The following is a 17,192-nucleotide window of genomic DNA, read 5'->3' as shown; positions in this document are numbered from 1 at the left end:
TACTTGCAATGTAAATTATTGTGCTTAAAAAGGAAAAAAAAAGAATAAAAATATGGATTGCTTCTTATTTGACCATTAGCTAACATGACGGAAAATGGAAATGTACTAATCAGCTTTACTTGGATAATTTTATCTCGCTTTACATCAACAAAATTACAGGTGATGCCACTGTCGATGAATATGACACTGGTTTTCCATTGATTGTTTATTATCTACCCTCAATAATGTCATCTCCTACTGTATCTCATCATCAAATTCCATTACATAAGCATCCAGAGATATTTAACTGCCTGTTTTTACGAACTTGTCATGGATAATACTTCTCAGAATATCTGAAATGAGTGGCAGGAGGCCTCTTAGGACCTATATTTGGTGGTATAGAAGAGTAAGATCTAGCTATTGTGTGTGTTGAGCTGTTGTTGGCGGAGAATGAGGCTGAGAAAATGAAGTACTGTTCAGACAATCCAAGGTTAAATTATATATATCGTTGGATTAGCCATTTGAGTACCCTGTAATATCATATTTATTGGTATATAATCACAGACTTGTCTTGTTTGAGTGTGTTAAACTTCTGCGCTATACTTGTGATGGTTTGGTCGGTCTTCTTACTTTATATGAAGAGTAGTAGGTTCGAGTTCAAGTCTTCTCGATTAATTTACTGAGTTAATGGAAAATGTGATGTACAGTGATGGAACGATTTGATTTTGAGAATCAAAATAATTAAAATAATTTGATCTATATATAATTGAAAAAAAGTTTATTGCTCTATATTTAATAAAATTTTGCTTCCACAATAATTTCATGCTATAATTAAAATGAAATTAGAGATAAAATACTTCTTTCACACATTTATTAAGATACTTTATTATAGACTAAAAATCTCTTCATGAATTATTACTAGTTTTTATGGAAGTGAATTGCATCTTCATGCATATGGATGTATATAAATAAATTGAAGTAATAATTATTGGTCATATATAAAGGATAAATATGAAAAAATAAATATTTATTACTTTTTAAAATCATAAATGTGATAAATATTTTGAAATAAACCATTTTCTTAAATATTAAAAGTACTGTAGAATGGAGGTTTAGATGCGAAAAGTATTATAGAATGAACGTAACAATTAATTTTATTTTTCAAATTTGGCTGTTTTATTAATCATTGGTACACTTAAAAATGTAATAATAAAACACGAGATCTTCTGGTTTCGATTAGCAAGTTTCGACGCTTTTTATGGTATTATGGGCACTCTGGACGTCGCGGAATCTTCTGGTTTTTCAAAACACGAGATCTTCTGTTTTGCAGGTGTCCTAGCTTGCTGTATCGCTTGTTACTGAGTATCAGTTGATGCTAATGATGCTACAAATCCTGTTTCGGTTTGTGGAGGCTCAGTCTGTCACTTCTATGCAGAGATGGAGCGCTCCCAGTAACGAGTTTATAAAGAACAATACTGACGCAGCTGTGCGAGTGGGTGTGAACTGTGGTTTTGGTTTTGTAGCTCGCAATTGTAATGGAGAGATTATGGCAGCAGGTATTCGCCGAGTAAGCAGGGATTTCTCCAGTGAGAATGCTGAGGCAGAAGCTATGTTGTTTGCTGTTCAACGAGCTGCGGAGATAGGTTTTTCGAAAATCATCGTTGAATCTGATTGCCATGTGCTTGTGAACAATGTGTGCGAAAAGAATGCCCCTGTGACTGAGTTTGGTAGGAGAATTCTACAAATTCTCACTTTGGTCCAACGTTTTGTTTCTTTTCAATGTCGTTTTGTCCGTGGTACATGTAATAAACTGGCCCATGAGCTAGCTGAATATGCTCTCTCTTCTGTTAGTGAGGAGCAAATCTGGATTGAGGACATTCCTCAACAGTTGATGTCTATTGTTACGGCTGAGATAGCCTTGACCATTCCTTAATGAATTTCGTCAAAAAAAAAAAAAAATGTAATAATAAATCGCCAAGTCTACGTTGTACTGCTGAGGTGTCAGGCTTATGAATACATCCCTCGGGAATTGTAATTGGACTGTCGGAAAGCGAGAGCGATAGAGAGAGGCGTAGTACACTTCCCAACGTAAAATGATTGATAGAATGAATGGATAGATATGGAAAATACTTCTACGTTCTAACAGCATACGACTCCAATGATTAGCAATTTTTTTAATTAAAAATTTTAAAATATTATTAGTATATCTTTTTTCAGTTAATAAAAATAATAAAAATTAATAAAAATAATCGTCACGGGTGAATAGAAAGTTGGATCTCACCCAAATCGTCCCATCTATCTGAGGAGAAATTTAGTTTTAAATTCCGGTTCGAAATTAATTGAAAAAAGTTACTAATGTTAAATTAGAACATAAAAAAACTTGTAGAAAGATATAAATTTATAATTATGATTTTGAAGGATGTTTCCCTCGTTTTAGGAATAAATTTTTATTATAATATTTTTGGGCAGTGAGAAAGATGATTCGATCTTGGATTTACTGTTAAGTTAGTTATACATTTGATGTGATTTTGATACGGTAATATTCAAAAAATATTTTATAATATATTATTTTTTTTTATCTTATTTTAAAATTTTATAATATTTGTAAAAAATATAAAAGTCAATAAGTACTGCAACATTTTTTTTCCTGTCTTTTACTTCTTTTTATATAACTACGACATATTCTCAAACCAACTTCCAGAAGTATAAATCAAGTTATAATTTCTCTTTATTCAAAAAAATAAAAAAAAAGTAACGGTATTGAATAGAGTGATTGAGACTCGTTCATTGATACGAGTGTTCTCCCTTAATCAAAAGTTTATGAAAATTAATATTTTAAGAGAGTATATATGGAGGTAGTTATAGAGCCAAAAAAAAAAAGACGGTTAAACATTTCCTCCAGGCAGGAGATATTCTCATAACGCAAAAAACTTTATTTATTATATGAATAAATTATAATGATCTTATCTTTTCTCTAAATTAATTTTAAAAAAATTTTAATAAATTTAAATTATCACTTTATTATCTTTATCAAATAAGATTTTTCATTAAATTACAGACAGATACCATCATCGTTTCAGAAAAAAAAAAAAAAAAAAAAACGTATCATCATAGATAAAAATAGACAGACAGACGAAGTATTATAAATAAATGATAATTCCGTTTGCTTAAATTCAAAATCCATCGGTTTCATTTCCTTTTGTCCAAATCGCAGGTAATCAATCTTTCCATTTTAATTTTTGAACTGATTTTCATCTTTCAATTCCTAATTTACTGCTGCTTACTTGACAGGTTTAATTCACTGGTATCTCTTCATTATTTGCTTCCATGGCGGCTTCTTCGGATTCTATCAATCCTCGAGGTCTTCTCTTTCTTCTCCTTTTCGCTTTCTTTCCTATTCTTTGCTTTGATTTTCAGTATTTAGTTACTTGTAGCTAAATTTCACACCGTGATCAACAGATGTTTGTGTCGTGGGTGTTGCACGCACACCAATGGGTGGTTTTCTTGGTTCACTTTCATCTCTTTCAGCTACAAAGCTCGGCTCTATAGCTATTCAGTGTACAGTGTTCTTGATTACTGTTTTTGTTATCTTGTATACGTATTAAATTTTGTTGAAATTGTAATTTTGATATGCAATTTGCAGCTGCTCTTAAAAGAGCAAATGTTGATCCATCACTCGTGCAAGAGGTCTTCTTTGGCAATGTTCTTAGTGCTAATTTAGGACAAGCTCCTGCAAGGCAGGCTGCTTTAGGTGCGGGTATTCCTAATTCAGTGAATTGCACCACAATTAATAAAGTTTGTTCTTCGGGGATGAAAGGTAGACTCTTGTTCTTTAGGGAGATGTATTTGTAATTTGCTGTTGAGTAATTACCTTTATTTCATTTTTTCTTTTTTGTGTGTGTTTTTCAGCAACTATGATTGCTGCACTAAGTATCCAAGCGGGTATTAATGATATTGTTGTGGTTGGTGGGATGGAAAGCATGTCCAAAGCACCTAAGTATCTTGCAGAAGCAAGGTTTGTATTTCTGACTTTCTGTTGTTCGTTGATTTTTTTAGTCTTTGTGTTTTTCCTTTATTCATGTATTTTTGAGGTGGATTGTACTTGTTGGGAGGTTCTTCATAAATTTTTTTTTTTTATTTTTTTTTTTATTTTATATTTTTTATTTTTAGGTAGGCATATACAGATATATTTTATTAGTATTTAGTTCATGAATCCTCTTACTTAGGATTGATAATTATGATAATGGCATAGAAGGTCTAGTTATTGGATTTTGAAGAAGATGAATTACTGATACCAATCATAAGTATCCATAGGAAAAGGAAGTATATTTAGGGGACTGTTTGCTGTTCAATAATCACAAGAAAATGGAGGAAGCTAAAGCGGGCCAGGAGGGGGGATTTGGAGGAAAATTCTTCTTGTAAGAGTTATAATTCACGAATTGTTCCTACAGATCAACAACGACACACCACAAGAGTACGTGCAATAAGGATGGATTCCAGTTGAGGGTAATACGGATGGATTCCAGTTGAGGCTTACTCCCAGCCCCATGAATCTGGTTTTGCTTATAATAGTTCTAGTAGAAAGCGAAAATCAATTTCTAAAGTGAAAATTGTGACCATTGATAAAAGAGACAACCGAGATGACAAATTCTGTTAGAGAATTTAGGCCTCAAACTTGTTACTCATATGAAAACCCATCTTAGGAAGAAAAAGAAGGTTGAGAGAACTACAGAAGTTGGCAATTTATAAAGATCATCGGAAACTAGGAAATTGTAGTGACGAGCAATGATTATCTCTGTGAAAGTCCCCAATCAGAATGTTATAATTTCTGGGAAAATTAAGGAAGTTATTTTCAAAGCTTTCTATTTCAAGCATTCTTGTCATGATTTATTGCCACACATTAACCATATGATATACTTCTGGTTTGAATATATTGCTGTTACTGCTTCATTAATAAAGCGTAAGTATCTGAATTTTAAATGAAACAGAAAATTGTTTTCCCTTATCTGCTATCACTGCTTCATTAAGAAAGCTTAAGTATCTGAATTTTAATGAAACAAAAAATTGTTTTCCCTTATGCAAGCTGTGTTTATCTCAAGTATAATGTAGTTATGTTTGTGGTATTGCTGATTTAATGGTTGATGTACTGTTGTTAGGGCTATTTCAATCCATTTAATTGCTTGATGGCTGATATTTTTATTTATCCAAATTTTTTTCATTTTGAGACCTATATCCTTTATCTGTTCTTACCCTGATCTCCAAACAGAAAGGGTTCTCGACTAGGACATGATACCATCATTGACGGCATGCTCAAAGATGGTCTGTGGGATGTATATAATGACTTTGGAATGGGAGTTTGTGCAGAAATTTGTGCTGACCAACATAAAATTACAAGAGAAGAGCAGGTATTGTTATCAGCATTCCATTTTTTCTATTTTTTAATTTTTTTTGCACCTATCCTTATGTATGACTTCAATATGTGCTGTAATATTGCTAATTATACTACTATAGCTACAAAACCGATGTTAAGTTCTCACCGTATATCATGTGCACAATTTCACAATGCTGATTTTTGTTATGATTAACTGCTTTTTCTTTCTTTTAAAAGATAGATATCCATTACTCTACATTTCTTACATTTTTTTACCTTGTAATAACTTATGTTTTGATGTTTTGTTTTTGTTTTTGCTGCTGATATACTCATGCTGCAGGATTCTTATGCTGTACGGAGCTTTGAGCGTGGAATTTCTGCACAAAATGGTGGTTTTTTTTCGTGGGAAATAGTTCCGGTTTGATCTTTGACTTGTGTTTGGAGGAAATAGTTTCTTTGAATAAATTTCAGTATTATTAACCTATTTTTTCTTTGCAAGCAGGTTGAAGTTCCTGGGGGAAGAGGGAAACCTGCCACTATCATTAATAAGGATGAAGGTTTAGGAACGGTATACAAAATGTCTAGGCTTTCAATTTTTCAATCTAGATGAGGCATGCAAAATTGTCTTAAGATGTTATTACATTACAGACCACCTTTTTTTGGATAACTGAGCAATTTTCTCTGATAAGTTCTATAAGTGCTGTACAAATCTATAAAGGTCAAGGTGAAGTATTAACTTAATCATTTGTTGGGTCTGGGCACTACGTAGCTTGTTCGTGGAGACTAATAGCTCCAATTTGTACTAACATGGTTTTGAGTTATCTATTACCAGATTTACTTGCTATAAAATGCATTCAAATTTTTTGCCCCTTCTATTCAGATAGCATATATGTGCTATTTATATCAGTTTCTGGTTTACTATTCAAGCTTGGGTTTAACTTAAAACTTGCTTGCAAATTTGCAACTTTTTTTTTTCACAAGTCAATTGATTTTCTTCTTCCATACTTGCTAGTTTGATGCTGCAAAATTGAGGAAGCTTAGACCAAGTTTCAAGGAGAATGGTTCTGTTACAGCTGGAAATGCGTCTATCATAAGGTAAATCTCTCCTCTCTCTCTCTCTCTCTCTATATATATATATATATATTTGGTCCACTAAATAAGCTACACAGTAGGTGTACCTAGAGATAAAAAATATCTGCTCTCTGAAAGAGACGGCACCCTTCCATTGCTGTAAAACTTCTGAACAAGTTGAGAGACTAATCCTGTTTCACACACACACACACTACATCATGAAATTATGGGCAACGTGTATCCTATTATTTTGTTCATTTTGCTAGATCCTATTCTCTGACAGAGGTCCTTTTATGGATGAGTTTCTAGGGTTGATATTTATTTGTGCTATTCAATGCCATTTAACTCAACTCAATTAAGCCTTGATCTTAAACTAGTTGGGACTTGCTATGTGGATCAATTTTCTCCATTCCACCTATTAGGGTTACATTTGAGACAAATGTAGGCTTCTAGATTCTTTCGCACCCTTCCATCATGATAATTCTAGGTTTGTCTTTTCCTTTCTTATTTCTTATAATTTCATTGTGCTCAACTTTGCATATTAGAGCATTTGTTGGTTCCTTAGGCACGTATTCTAAATATTCAATATCCTTTCTCTTAATTTTTCTAAATACCTTTTCTACATTTCTGTGAATGCTTTTCTTCCTTATTTAAGGATCATTTGTTTGTGTTGATTTCTGAATATTGAATCTGAATCAATAGCTTATTGAGCTGTGATTAAGAAGTTGCAAATAAAACTGACTGTTGAATGAGATTGTTTGGTAAATATGATATTTGAATCACCTGAATGAGTGTTTTCTTTTACATATTTGACATTCTAAGTACTCAACAATAAATAACATTGCTTACAATAAAAACAAACATATAAATTATTATTTATTCAATTACCAATAGTAAATAACTAATATATTTCTAAAATAATATATTTTTTGATAAATATTATTTATTTAGATATGCGAATACATGAAAAGTGCATAAAAAGTTGTTCAGCTTACAAAAATACATTAAATTTATATTGTGAGAGGGTAATTTTGTCTTTATATGTTAGAGGAGAATGGTACATAGTGTCATTTTCAATTGTAAGGGAACAATTTTATCTTTTCTTGCATAAGTTGTATAGCTTATTGAATTGATTTTGAAAAGAAGTGTTTTCATTCAGAAAAAAATTGGCTGCAAATTCAGATGCAACTTATTGGTTCGGCTCATATAAACAAAATTGTTTCATTGTTGTTTGACTGAATAAACTGAAGGTTCATAAGCTTTCGATAAGACAAAACAATTTCTTTGTGCATTCTTGTATTTTTGCATACCCATATTACCATTCTTACTCATGCTGTGCTAATCTTGTGCGTGTGTTATTCTTTTCTACTGCCCAACAATTTGCTGTACATCATAGCTGGTCAAGTTTTGATCCTAACTCCTATTAAGGAAAGTTGATAGTTGCCGCAATATACTATAACAACAATTATACGCAGTTACTTTGTTGAATTGTATAATCCCATTGTAATAGGGATTCTGTTGTAGCAAACCCATTTCTGCACGGATCTGATTTTACTCATTGATGAAACCATATGCTTGTAACACTATATATAATTGTTAATGACAATCAAAAGTCAGTGTGCCATTTTCAATCAGTTTAACAACTCTTTATAGTATCAGAGCCACAAATCAAGGTTTAAACACCAGTTTTTTTTTTCGATCCTCACTATGGCCACCCTGTCAGCATCATCTTCCTCCCTCATGACTCTTACCCCTCTTTCTGCACAATCAAACTCAATTCCTCCAATTACCTTCTCTGGAAAACACAAATTATTCCAGTTCTTTGCAGACACCAATTAATTCATCATATTGATGGATCCAAACCATCACCTCCTAAAGAAATTGACAATGCTCCAAACCTAGAATATACCTCCTGTTATATCAAGGATCAATTGTGTTAAGTTGGATCTAAGCTCTTTGTCAGAAACTGTTCTCTCTCAAGTTTTTGGTGCTAAAAATGCTCCTCATGCGCTGTCTCGGGACAGTGACTCCATAGCAACCTACATGGATCGTGCAAAGCACCTCTTTGATCAGCTGGCTGCTCTTGGTGCACCCATGTCTGAAGATGATCTTATTTATCATAGGTTGCGTGGTCAGTGTGCCATTTTACTCATTGATGAAACCGTATCCTTGTAACACACTATATACTGTTAATAACAATCAAAAATCGGTGTTTTCAATCAGTTTAACAACTCTTTAACTCCCTGTTTCAATTTAGTTGGTATTTTGCAATCATGTAGAGCCTCGGGTTCACAACCCTTTTCACGTATCCTGCTTTAATCCTATGGTTGCCTTTTCCTCTCTTCATCCTTTTCTATAATAGGGATCTGCAAGTGTGTTTTGAGGAAACTACATGATACTATTCTAGATTATTCCCACTTTGTTGTTATGTAGTGCATCATTATTTTGACTTCATGATCAATTTGGAATGCTATTGTTGATAGTGATGGTGCAGCTGCATTAGTGCTGGTGAGTGGGGAAAAAGCCATTAAGCTTGGTTTGCAAGTGATTGCTAGGATAAGAGGATATGCTGATGCTGCCCAGGTAGTTTATAGAATGTTGTATTTTTTTGGGTTCGGAAGGAGCTGCAATTCAGAGATCTTTAGTGCTGAAACAGTAATGTTTTAACAGGCCCCTGAGTTGTTTCCAACTGCACCAGCCCTTGCAATACCAAAAGCTATTTCAAATGCTGGTTTGAAGACTTCCCAGATTGATTACTACGAAATAAATGAAGCATTTTCTGTAAGAAATTATGTCTCCAGTTTATGTTTCAGTATCTTATTCAAGTGTTTATTTGCAAGCTATAAATGTTAATAAATTTTCTGCAGGTCGTGGCTCTTGCCAATCAAAAGCTTCTTAATCTTAAACCAGTGAGTTAAATAACAACTCGATTGTTCGTTTTTTTTACTTGTTTATGTACTCTGAATTTTAAGGTTGGGTTGTACTTTGGCAGTTGTATTCACTTGTAATCTTATGTTTGCACAGTTCAATATGTTGAAGTACTAACTTGTTGTTCTGATAAATGCAGGAAAAAGTAAATGTTCATGGTGGAGCAGTATCTTTGGGACATCCATTAGGATGCAGTGGGGCACGCATCTTGGTCACATTGTTAGGGGTAATTTTTGGAGGCTTTACTCATAGTTTGTTGGATTGATGGTGATTTTTGGTTTTTATAGTTTGTCTAAAATACTTTTTTCTAATCTCTCTCTCTCTCTTTCTCTTTCCACAAGTATGACTGTGAGTTAACCTTCTAGTTTTCCTTTTATTAGGCTCTCTCTTCCCCTTTTCTCCCTCAGGTTATAAACGTCCAGGAAGAGAGGCTAGCTGGTTGAGTAGATGGGAATCATTAAATTGAACTAGTTTTCATCTTTTGTGATTTGGAAGCACAAGGTTAAATGAATACATCATTTAATTGAGTATCTTGCAGGTGCTTAGACATAAAAATGGTAAGTATGGGGTTGCTGCCATCTGCAATGGAGGAGGGGGGGCATCTGCCCTTGTTCTTGAGCTCATGTAAGCTCTCTACACTTCATTAACTTTATATACTATGCTCTTGTATCCTACTACAGAGTGATAATGCAACAATTTGGAGATTTCTACAGTTAATTTGTGAAATTCTTACGTTAATTTTCAGTTGAATTTGTTGAGCTTAATTTGTTTTTCTTTGGCTCGGCATTGTGTCCCTTACATCACCTCCTTCGCCCGCGCCCCCCCCCCCCCAAAAAAAAAAAAAAAAACAAAAACAAAAAAAAAAGAAAGAAAAGATCATTCCATAAATAATGAAACACTTCCATTTTGCAGGTCAAATCCGACGGTGCGACGGTCTTCGTTATGAACAAAGTTGTTACTCTTACTCCTACATCAACAGCATATACTTTTGTGCAATTGTGATTTACTTTTTGCATGTTCCGTTACTTGAATAAAGGAAGATGTATAATAATATATTAATAAGCTCTGATTTATCTCTTAAGGTAAGCTTTTATAATTTTGTTTGGCGATCTGGATAATGTCAGTATTTATTACCTGATATTGTGGATAGCAGGCTGACTGAAAAGGAACGGTGTTATATGAAAATAGCCAATGCAATGCAACTTGTCAGAAGGTTTGCTTGAAGACTATGTTATACACAGGAATAAGCTAATATGTAGCTCCTTCCTACTCATTACACATTTAGGCTCTTTTTGTTTTATAGAACAATCAATATATGCATATATATATATATATGTTTTAATTATGTAATAATTACGGATGTGGAGAATTTTTGGATTTAAAACAAAAAATTGAATAATTGGCCTTAGGGGTATTCAATTTAGGTCCTATTTGACAATATTGTTTGTTTTAGTAATATTAGCTGTTTTAATTATTGTAATGACTATCAATTAGCTTTAGTAATTTTTGTGTGGTTTGATTGATCTTTTCATTAATATGAACAGTGAAATGTTCGAATTTAAGTCTTTTCGACCACAAGAGTCTATTGTTAATTGGACCTTCTAATGAATAAAAAATGATTACTAATTTCACCACATTTGTCAACCTGCCAGGCAACTTTCTTTATTGCTGATTTAGATTCTCGATCTCTTTTTATTTTAGAGATCAAGTTTAGCAGGAAAAAGAAAAAGAAAAAGAAAAAGAAAAACATTCAAATGGAATGCACGAAACTGCAGATTTTTAACAAATTGAATTTTATTATTTTAAATTAAATTGTTAAAATTGGTATGATGTGGAAGGTGAACAATATAATTGATGAAAAAATAAAATCTATATGTGTTGTTTTATGTTGTGCATTAATAGGATCATATCAGTCACATATGCCATCAAATGATCTTTGTTTGCATTAAATCTTATTCTAATTTCCTTCCATCTACTTATACCGCTAAACAATGGAATGAGAAACTGGAGCTCTGTATTGAAATTAAAATTTGAAATGCATTTAAAACATTGCGTTTGCCGGGAGTCGAACCCGGGTCTATTGCTTGGAAGGCAATTATCCTAACCGTTGGACTACAAACGCAAACTGTTAAGTTCCATCCAAATTTAAATTACAATACCAATACAAAAAACAAAAATCTGCAGTTCCATTAAATGGGTATATATTTTCTTATCTTTGCAGTTCTCTCTCTTTTTCTGGATTCCTCTCCTCTTTTTCCTTTGCAAAACCCTAAATCCCCATTGATTTCACGTTCTTATAAGCACTGAACCTGACAGAGGATTGAGAAATTTCTAATTTGAGTCATCGTTAATGAATAAAAAAATGACTACTTGATCTCCTTCTTTCTTATTAAATGGTTTGGGATTTTGAATTTCATATTAAGGTAATTCTTTTCAAAGCAAACATTTATTTAATTTTGCAATCAGAATGAATACAATTTCACCACATTTTTCCAAGCTGACAGGCAACTTTCCTTTATTGCTGGTTTAGATTGTCGAACTACTTTTATTTTTGAGATCAAGTTTTAGTAGGAAAAAAAAAAAAAAAACCTGCAGAATCAATGAATAAAAAAAGTATTTTAACAAATTGAATTTTAGTAAGTATTTTTATTATTTTAAATTAAAATTGTTAAAATTGGTGTCAATGTGGAAGGTGAACGACCTCATTATGTTTTGACCTAATCAAGAATGGAATGAGAAATTGGAGTTGGTTCGGTCATCACTGCTAATTATGTTTTTGTCTTTTGAAAAACAAAATCCTATTTTTACAGACACGAAGTATACCATTAATAATCACGCAAAATTCGCAATCTCTACATCAAAAATAGTATACATAATAAAGACCAAAACCTTAACCAAACCAACTTCTTTCTTTAAGGAATTTGTTTGTATCCAACAAATTTAGAGTTTTGAGACAGAGGAAAGAAAAAAAAAAAAAAAAAAAAAACACAGAAAAATCAACTTTTCTTTCAAAAATCATTCACTTATTCAGCGAATTCCTCTCCAGGAAATGCAAGATTTACATTTCCATCTTTTAGGTACTTTGTTTATATTTCATTTCATATTTATATTTTGATTTAATTTCAATATAAACATTTTTTCTGACGATTAGAAATTTATTTGCAATTCAAAGATATCAAATTAATTGATTATGAAGTTTCTTTCCTCTTCTTGAAATGATTAAGAGTTGGAACAACTCATTTTGAAATGATGTAAATTAAAATTGCAGGTAAGTATTGAAGGTGGAAAGGACTGAAAAATGGTAAACATTCGTTCAAAAGATTCACAAAAATCAGGATCTCCTCCGAAAGGAGAGGTGGGGGAGATTGACACGAGAGCACCATTTCAATCTGTTAGAGCAGCTGTTAATTTATTTGGTACAGTAGCTATCCTCTCTAAAGATAAAGATAAAGAGAAACCTACAGCCAAGAGAAAACTTTCTTCAGAGGTACGTGTGTGTATATATATATATATATATATATATATATAAAACATCATATATATCAAGTTTTATATATGTATGCTAATAATGTGATCACACGTTGTTAACTATGAAACCCTGAATATGAAGCACCTTTTGGTAGAAATCACTTTATCACCTTCGTGGCCTTATCCAGAGTAAATGCGAAATAATCAGACCAATAGATTTTGGATGTCGTATGATTAAATCACTTTATCGCATTCGTGGCCTCATCTGGCGTAAATCCGGAATAATCAGACCAATAGATTTTGGTTGTCGTATGATTTCTACTGGAGAAAAAAAAATGATACTATACATAAATAATGAATGATATGTTATAATATAGTAGATTAAGGGTTGATATTCTAACAAATCCGTTTGTTTTTCATATCTATATATATATATATATATATATCATTGTGACATTTAAGTTTCAAGACCTCAGCTTTAGCCATCAGACTAAAAGTTTATTATGTGTTTTAAATTAAATTATACTTTAGTCGTCCTTGAAATTTTAAAATAAATTCCACTTTATTCCGTAAATTATTAAATTTCACACCATGTTAGTGTCTACTTGAGCAACATTCAATTTTCATGTACTAATTTGCATGGCATGCAGAATGTGTTGGACAAAGAGACTCAACTATTGTTAGTTCAAAGAGAGGTTGACAAATACAAGGCAAAATTTCAAATGGCAGAGACAGCAAAAGCCAAAGCAGTTAGAGAGCTTGAGAAAGCTAAAATAACACTAAATGATTTGACTACAAGACTCAAAATAGCAAATGAGTCAAAGCTATCAGCTTTAGAAGCTATAGAAACTGTGAAGAAGCAAACCAAAAAACTTGAAGTAACGAAATCTCAGAGATATTTAGGAAATGCAGGCCAAGAATTAGAAGAAGCAAGAGACCACTACATGAAAATTGCAACTCAACTTGCTATTGCAAAGCAAGAACTTACAAAATTTCGCCAAGATTTCGATTCTGTAGCTGAGACGAAATCGGCTTCATTACAGCAAGCAGCAGAAGCAAAACGCTCGATGAATATAAATATAGAGAGAATTAATGAACTCTCGAAGCAACTTAAAGACATGCAAGAATCAGCTCAACAGCTAAGAGCTGCGTCTTTACAAGGTCAGGGACAAGCAGCAAAAATGGTAGCAGAAAAAGAAGCTCATATACAAGCTTGTAAAACGAGTAAACAAGAAGTTGAGAAGAAAATAGTGCTTTTAAGGAAAGAATGTAATGAGACTGAAAATCTTAAAGCTAAACTTGCAGAAAGAACTGAAGAAATCCAAATTTTACAAGACGAGATGAGAAAAGTACATGCTTTAGAAATGGATAAGGTTAAACTTGTTACTGCTGAGCTTAATGAAGCAACAAAGAGACTGCAGGAAGTTGCTATGGAAGAGAATTTGCTTCGAAATTCGGTTACTTCTATTAAAATGGAGTTAGAGGATGTGAAAAGAGAGAGAACTGAATTCGAAGAAAAGGTACTTGATAAATTATCATCTGAAGCTGAAAATGCAAGAAAAGATGTAGAAATGATACGTAGTGATATTATTAAATTGAGAGAAGAAAGGGAAAAGGCCATATTAAAAGTTGAAGAATCAAAAGAAAAGCTTGATATTCTTTTGGAAGAGCTTGAAGAAGCAAAAATTGCAGAAAAGACAGTTCATGAAGAAATGAAAAACTTGTCAAATGAAAAAGATAAAGCCTCTGATAATAATAATATGATAAATATTTCATTGGAGGAACTTGAGAGTTTAAAAAGGAAAATGGCGGAATGTGAAAGTATAGCTGAAGCAAAAGAGGCAGAAGTTAGAACTAAAATCGAAATAATTAATGAAACAAGAATTATAGTAGAAAAAAGATTAGAAGAAAATTCAAAATCAATTGAGGAACTTAAGGAAGCAACAGAAATTGCTTTGAGATCTGCAGAAATGGCAGAGTCTGCACAAAGTGTGGTTGAAGGTGAACTTAGAAGATGGCGTCAAGGTGCTTAATTAAATAATTACTCATATTCTAAAATATTAGGATTTAATACTCTTTAAGTATTCTACACAACGCCAACAATAGTAGATTTCAATTTTCATCTCTAAATTAATTCCTTGTGTTATTAATTCTTTTTTCTGTTTCTTTTTCCTTTTTAATTTTTCATTTTCAGAACTATGTTAATTAATTTAATTGTTTGTGTTGCTCTGATGAGTATGATGTTATGTAACCAATCATGGAAAGAAAGAAATAATAATGATTCATCTGAGTTTTTGTTGGATATATATTTGGACTCATGAACTTCATACTCACTTTGTGCCATTACTATCTCCATATTAGGAAAGGATATCGTAATAAAAGTCTTATTTCGGAATTTTGTTTTTAAAAATGTTAGTTTGACTTTAAATATTGAAATAATGTCATTTTCGTTATTCATTTACTATTTTACCCTTTTATTATCGTTGTTATTGTTGCCGTCACCGTTGTTACCGTCGATCACCGTTGTCGTTGTTATTGTTACTATCGCCGTTACTATCACCAATTATCGGCCGCTATTGTTGTGGCCGATCATCATTTGTTGTTGTTGTCATCGCCGGTCGTCATCTTTCTTGAATCTCAGAAGCTAAATAAGGATATTTTGGTGATTACTGATTTATTTTTTACGAATATTGACATTTTCTTAATTTTTATAATTTTTTTGACATTTTGTTAATGTAGAAACTTAATTTTTAATAGTTGTTAAGTTGCCTCTATTATAAATTTGTAAAAAATAAGTTGGTGGACGTCTTGTTAAAATGACAAATTCCTAAAAACATAACAAATTCCTTCCTTAAATCAACTTGGTTATGTTACTGTATGGTCTATAATTGATTGCTAATTAGATTCTAATTAGTCACTAATATATTTAATACAATAAATATTAATATTATTAAATCAATCTCTAATTGATCTATATCCATCCTAATTATTTAGCAAGAATTTAATTTTAATTAATAGGTTGCAATTAGTTCTACTTTTTCGTAATGAATTAAATCAATTATATTAATCCATCAATTCGGTTGCTATAATTTTCAAATGAATTAAATAATTTTGACAATCAGTCTTTAATTTTTAAATGAATAAAATAAAATCAATCACTAAATTGTGTTGCGTTGTTCGTTAAATGCTTGTACATAAAAAAGAAAGACTTGTTCTTATAGCAATTTCAAAAAATTTACAACTTGTGAAATATATCCAAAGCACATATTAATAATTTCCTACCTTCCTTCCAAGACACAAATAAAAATAAAATGGAAGGATGCAAAAAGTATTGTAAAATATTCAAATAAGTTAAATGTTCAAACAGATGAATAATTTCAAAATATAAAAAAGGAAGATAAGAACAACGCATTGTTCAAACGTATTTAAGTTTGTTATACCATCATAGCAATTCAGTAAGCGGCCAAAAACTAGTGTAGTGCTTATATCATGTTGAGGTAGTATTTATATGCAATGGACTAGGTGTAGGCTGTCTAAGATCCATTTGTTGCATCATCTGCAACTACCAAGCTTAAGCTCTCATCTCATCCGCTTGTTTCTATAGTTGCTCTTATAATGGATGAACTTGCTTAGTCAAAACTGGATCATGTGCATCTGGATAAGTAGCACTCACAAACGAAACACTGGATTGATTGTAATAAACAGAAACTTATGAGTCAATTTCATAAACCTTGCACTTTTTTTCACCTTAAATAGCCTCGAGATATCTGTGGGTCTCATCGACAGTATTAGCAACTCCAAAGTCAATTTATGAGGTCCTCTCCCTGAGAGTTTTACTGAACAAAAGAAGAAATATGAAGAATTTAGAGGTATAATCAAACGATACTTGATAAATTACTTTTTTTTTGAAAATTCATAAATATAAGGCAAAAGTAATGGTTATAAAGCTTGTCATCACATTGCGAGACCTCTAGTTTATGTAATTCTGCCCATCATGCTTTGAACGTATCTGAATATATTTATAAGCACAAGTATAAGCACAAGTTCTTTAACCTATTGAGCATTTTAGTGGAATATATTTACATCGATTGAATAAGCATTAATAATTATAATCATAAAGAATGGACACTGTACACATGGAAAGACCAGCCAGCAGATCGTTTCAAGGATCGTCTCGCCTCACATAGCAACAAATGTACTCAATTCGCTTTCCAAGTGTGCATTCCTAACTTATTCAATGTTAGGTGTCATTTTTCTTTTCCAAATGAGAGACACTTGTGTTACATGCAACCATGCATTCAAAGCACCACTTACCTACTTTTTTTGTTCTTGCATGGTATTTAAGAATTTGCATTTCAAAACCTTCTAACCTTCC

General features: G+C 32.1%; 2 protein-coding genes and 1 non-coding gene across 6 annotated transcripts; 2 read left to right on the top strand and 1 right to left on the bottom strand.

The window, feature by feature from the left end:
* Positions 1 to 3,033: 3,033 nt before the first annotated feature.
* AACT1 (Thiolase family protein) lies at positions 3,034 to 10,573 on the top strand. 4 transcript variants are annotated; one of them, XR_016319587.1, is made up of 16 exons: positions 3,034 to 3,193; positions 3,271 to 3,340; positions 3,439 to 3,537; positions 3,623 to 3,796; positions 3,889 to 3,994; positions 5,246 to 5,384; positions 5,691 to 5,768; positions 5,853 to 5,918; positions 6,363 to 6,445; positions 8,905 to 9,004; positions 9,092 to 9,202; positions 9,289 to 9,330; positions 9,489 to 9,575; positions 9,888 to 9,973; positions 10,262 to 10,431; positions 10,503 to 10,573. XR_016319587.1 is itself a non-coding variant. In XM_012219404.4 (15 exons), the coding sequence occupies exons 2-15, from the start codon at positions 3,307 to 3,309 to the stop codon at positions 10,293 to 10,295; spliced, it is 1,239 nt and encodes a 412-aa protein (XP_012074794.1). In that variant the 5' UTR covers positions 3,034 to 3,193; positions 3,271 to 3,306; the 3' UTR covers positions 10,296 to 10,573. The 4 variants fall into 4 exon arrangements, 3 of the variants coding, with proteins under 3 accessions (XP_012074794.1, XP_089574107.1, XP_089574108.1); XM_012219404.4 differs by having other exon boundaries at positions 10,262 to 10,573; XM_089717981.1 differs by lacking the exons at positions 10,262 to 10,431; positions 10,503 to 10,573 and having other exon boundaries at positions 9,888 to 9,977.
* Positions 10,574 to 11,399: 826 nt separating this feature from the next.
* On the bottom strand, positions 11,400 to 11,471 carry TRNAG-UCC (transfer RNA glycine (anticodon UCC)). Its single transcript has one exon. It is a non-coding gene; the product is annotated as a tRNA-Gly (tRNA).
* A 792-nt stretch (positions 11,472 to 12,263) lies between these two features.
* On the top strand, positions 12,264 to 15,123 carry LOC105636351 (WEB family protein At1g12150). Its single transcript, XM_012219612.4, has 3 exons — positions 12,264 to 12,426; positions 12,618 to 12,836; positions 13,468 to 15,123. Exons 2-3 carry the CDS (start codon positions 12,648 to 12,650, stop codon positions 14,848 to 14,850), a joined length of 1,572 nt encoding a protein of 523 aa, XP_012075002.1. The 5' UTR covers positions 12,264 to 12,426; positions 12,618 to 12,647; the 3' UTR covers positions 14,851 to 15,123.
* Positions 15,124 to 17,192: the final 2,069 nt, after the last annotated feature.

The sequence above is a fragment of the Jatropha curcas genome, chromosome 2 (assembly GCF_041381405.1).
Source record: "Jatropha curcas cultivar XTBG-Jc1 chromosome 2, XTBG_Jcur_1.0, whole genome shotgun sequence".
Taxonomy (NCBI): Eukaryota; Viridiplantae; Streptophyta; class Magnoliopsida; order Malpighiales; family Euphorbiaceae; genus Jatropha; species Jatropha curcas.
The sequence above is the reverse complement of the archived record's forward strand: the minus strand, read 5'-3'. Positions and strand labels throughout refer to the sequence as shown.

What these genes read in the sequence shown, in the direction of transcription:
- AACT1 (XM_012219404.4), top strand. Translation starts at nt 3,307, where the DNA reads ATGGCGGCTTCTTCGGATTCTATCAATCCTCGAG. An exon ending in TTTCGTGGGAAATAGTTCCG is followed by an intron (nt 5,769 to 5,852) that starts GTTTGATCTTTG and finishes CTTTGCAAGCAG; the next exon opens with GTTGAAGTTCCTGGGGGAAG. An exon ending in GATATGCTGATGCTGCCCAG is followed by an intron (nt 9,005 to 9,091) that starts GTAGTTTATAGA and finishes ATGTTTTAACAG; the next exon opens with GCCCCTGAGTTGTTTCCAAC.
- LOC105636351 (XM_012219612.4), top strand. Translation starts at nt 12,648, where the DNA reads ATGGTAAACATTCGTTCAAAAGATTCACAAAAATCAGGATCTCCTCCG. An exon ending in AGAGAAAACTTTCTTCAGAG is followed by an intron (nt 12,837 to 13,467) that starts GTACGTGTGTGT and finishes CATGGCATGCAG; the next exon opens with AATGTGTTGGACAAAGAGAC.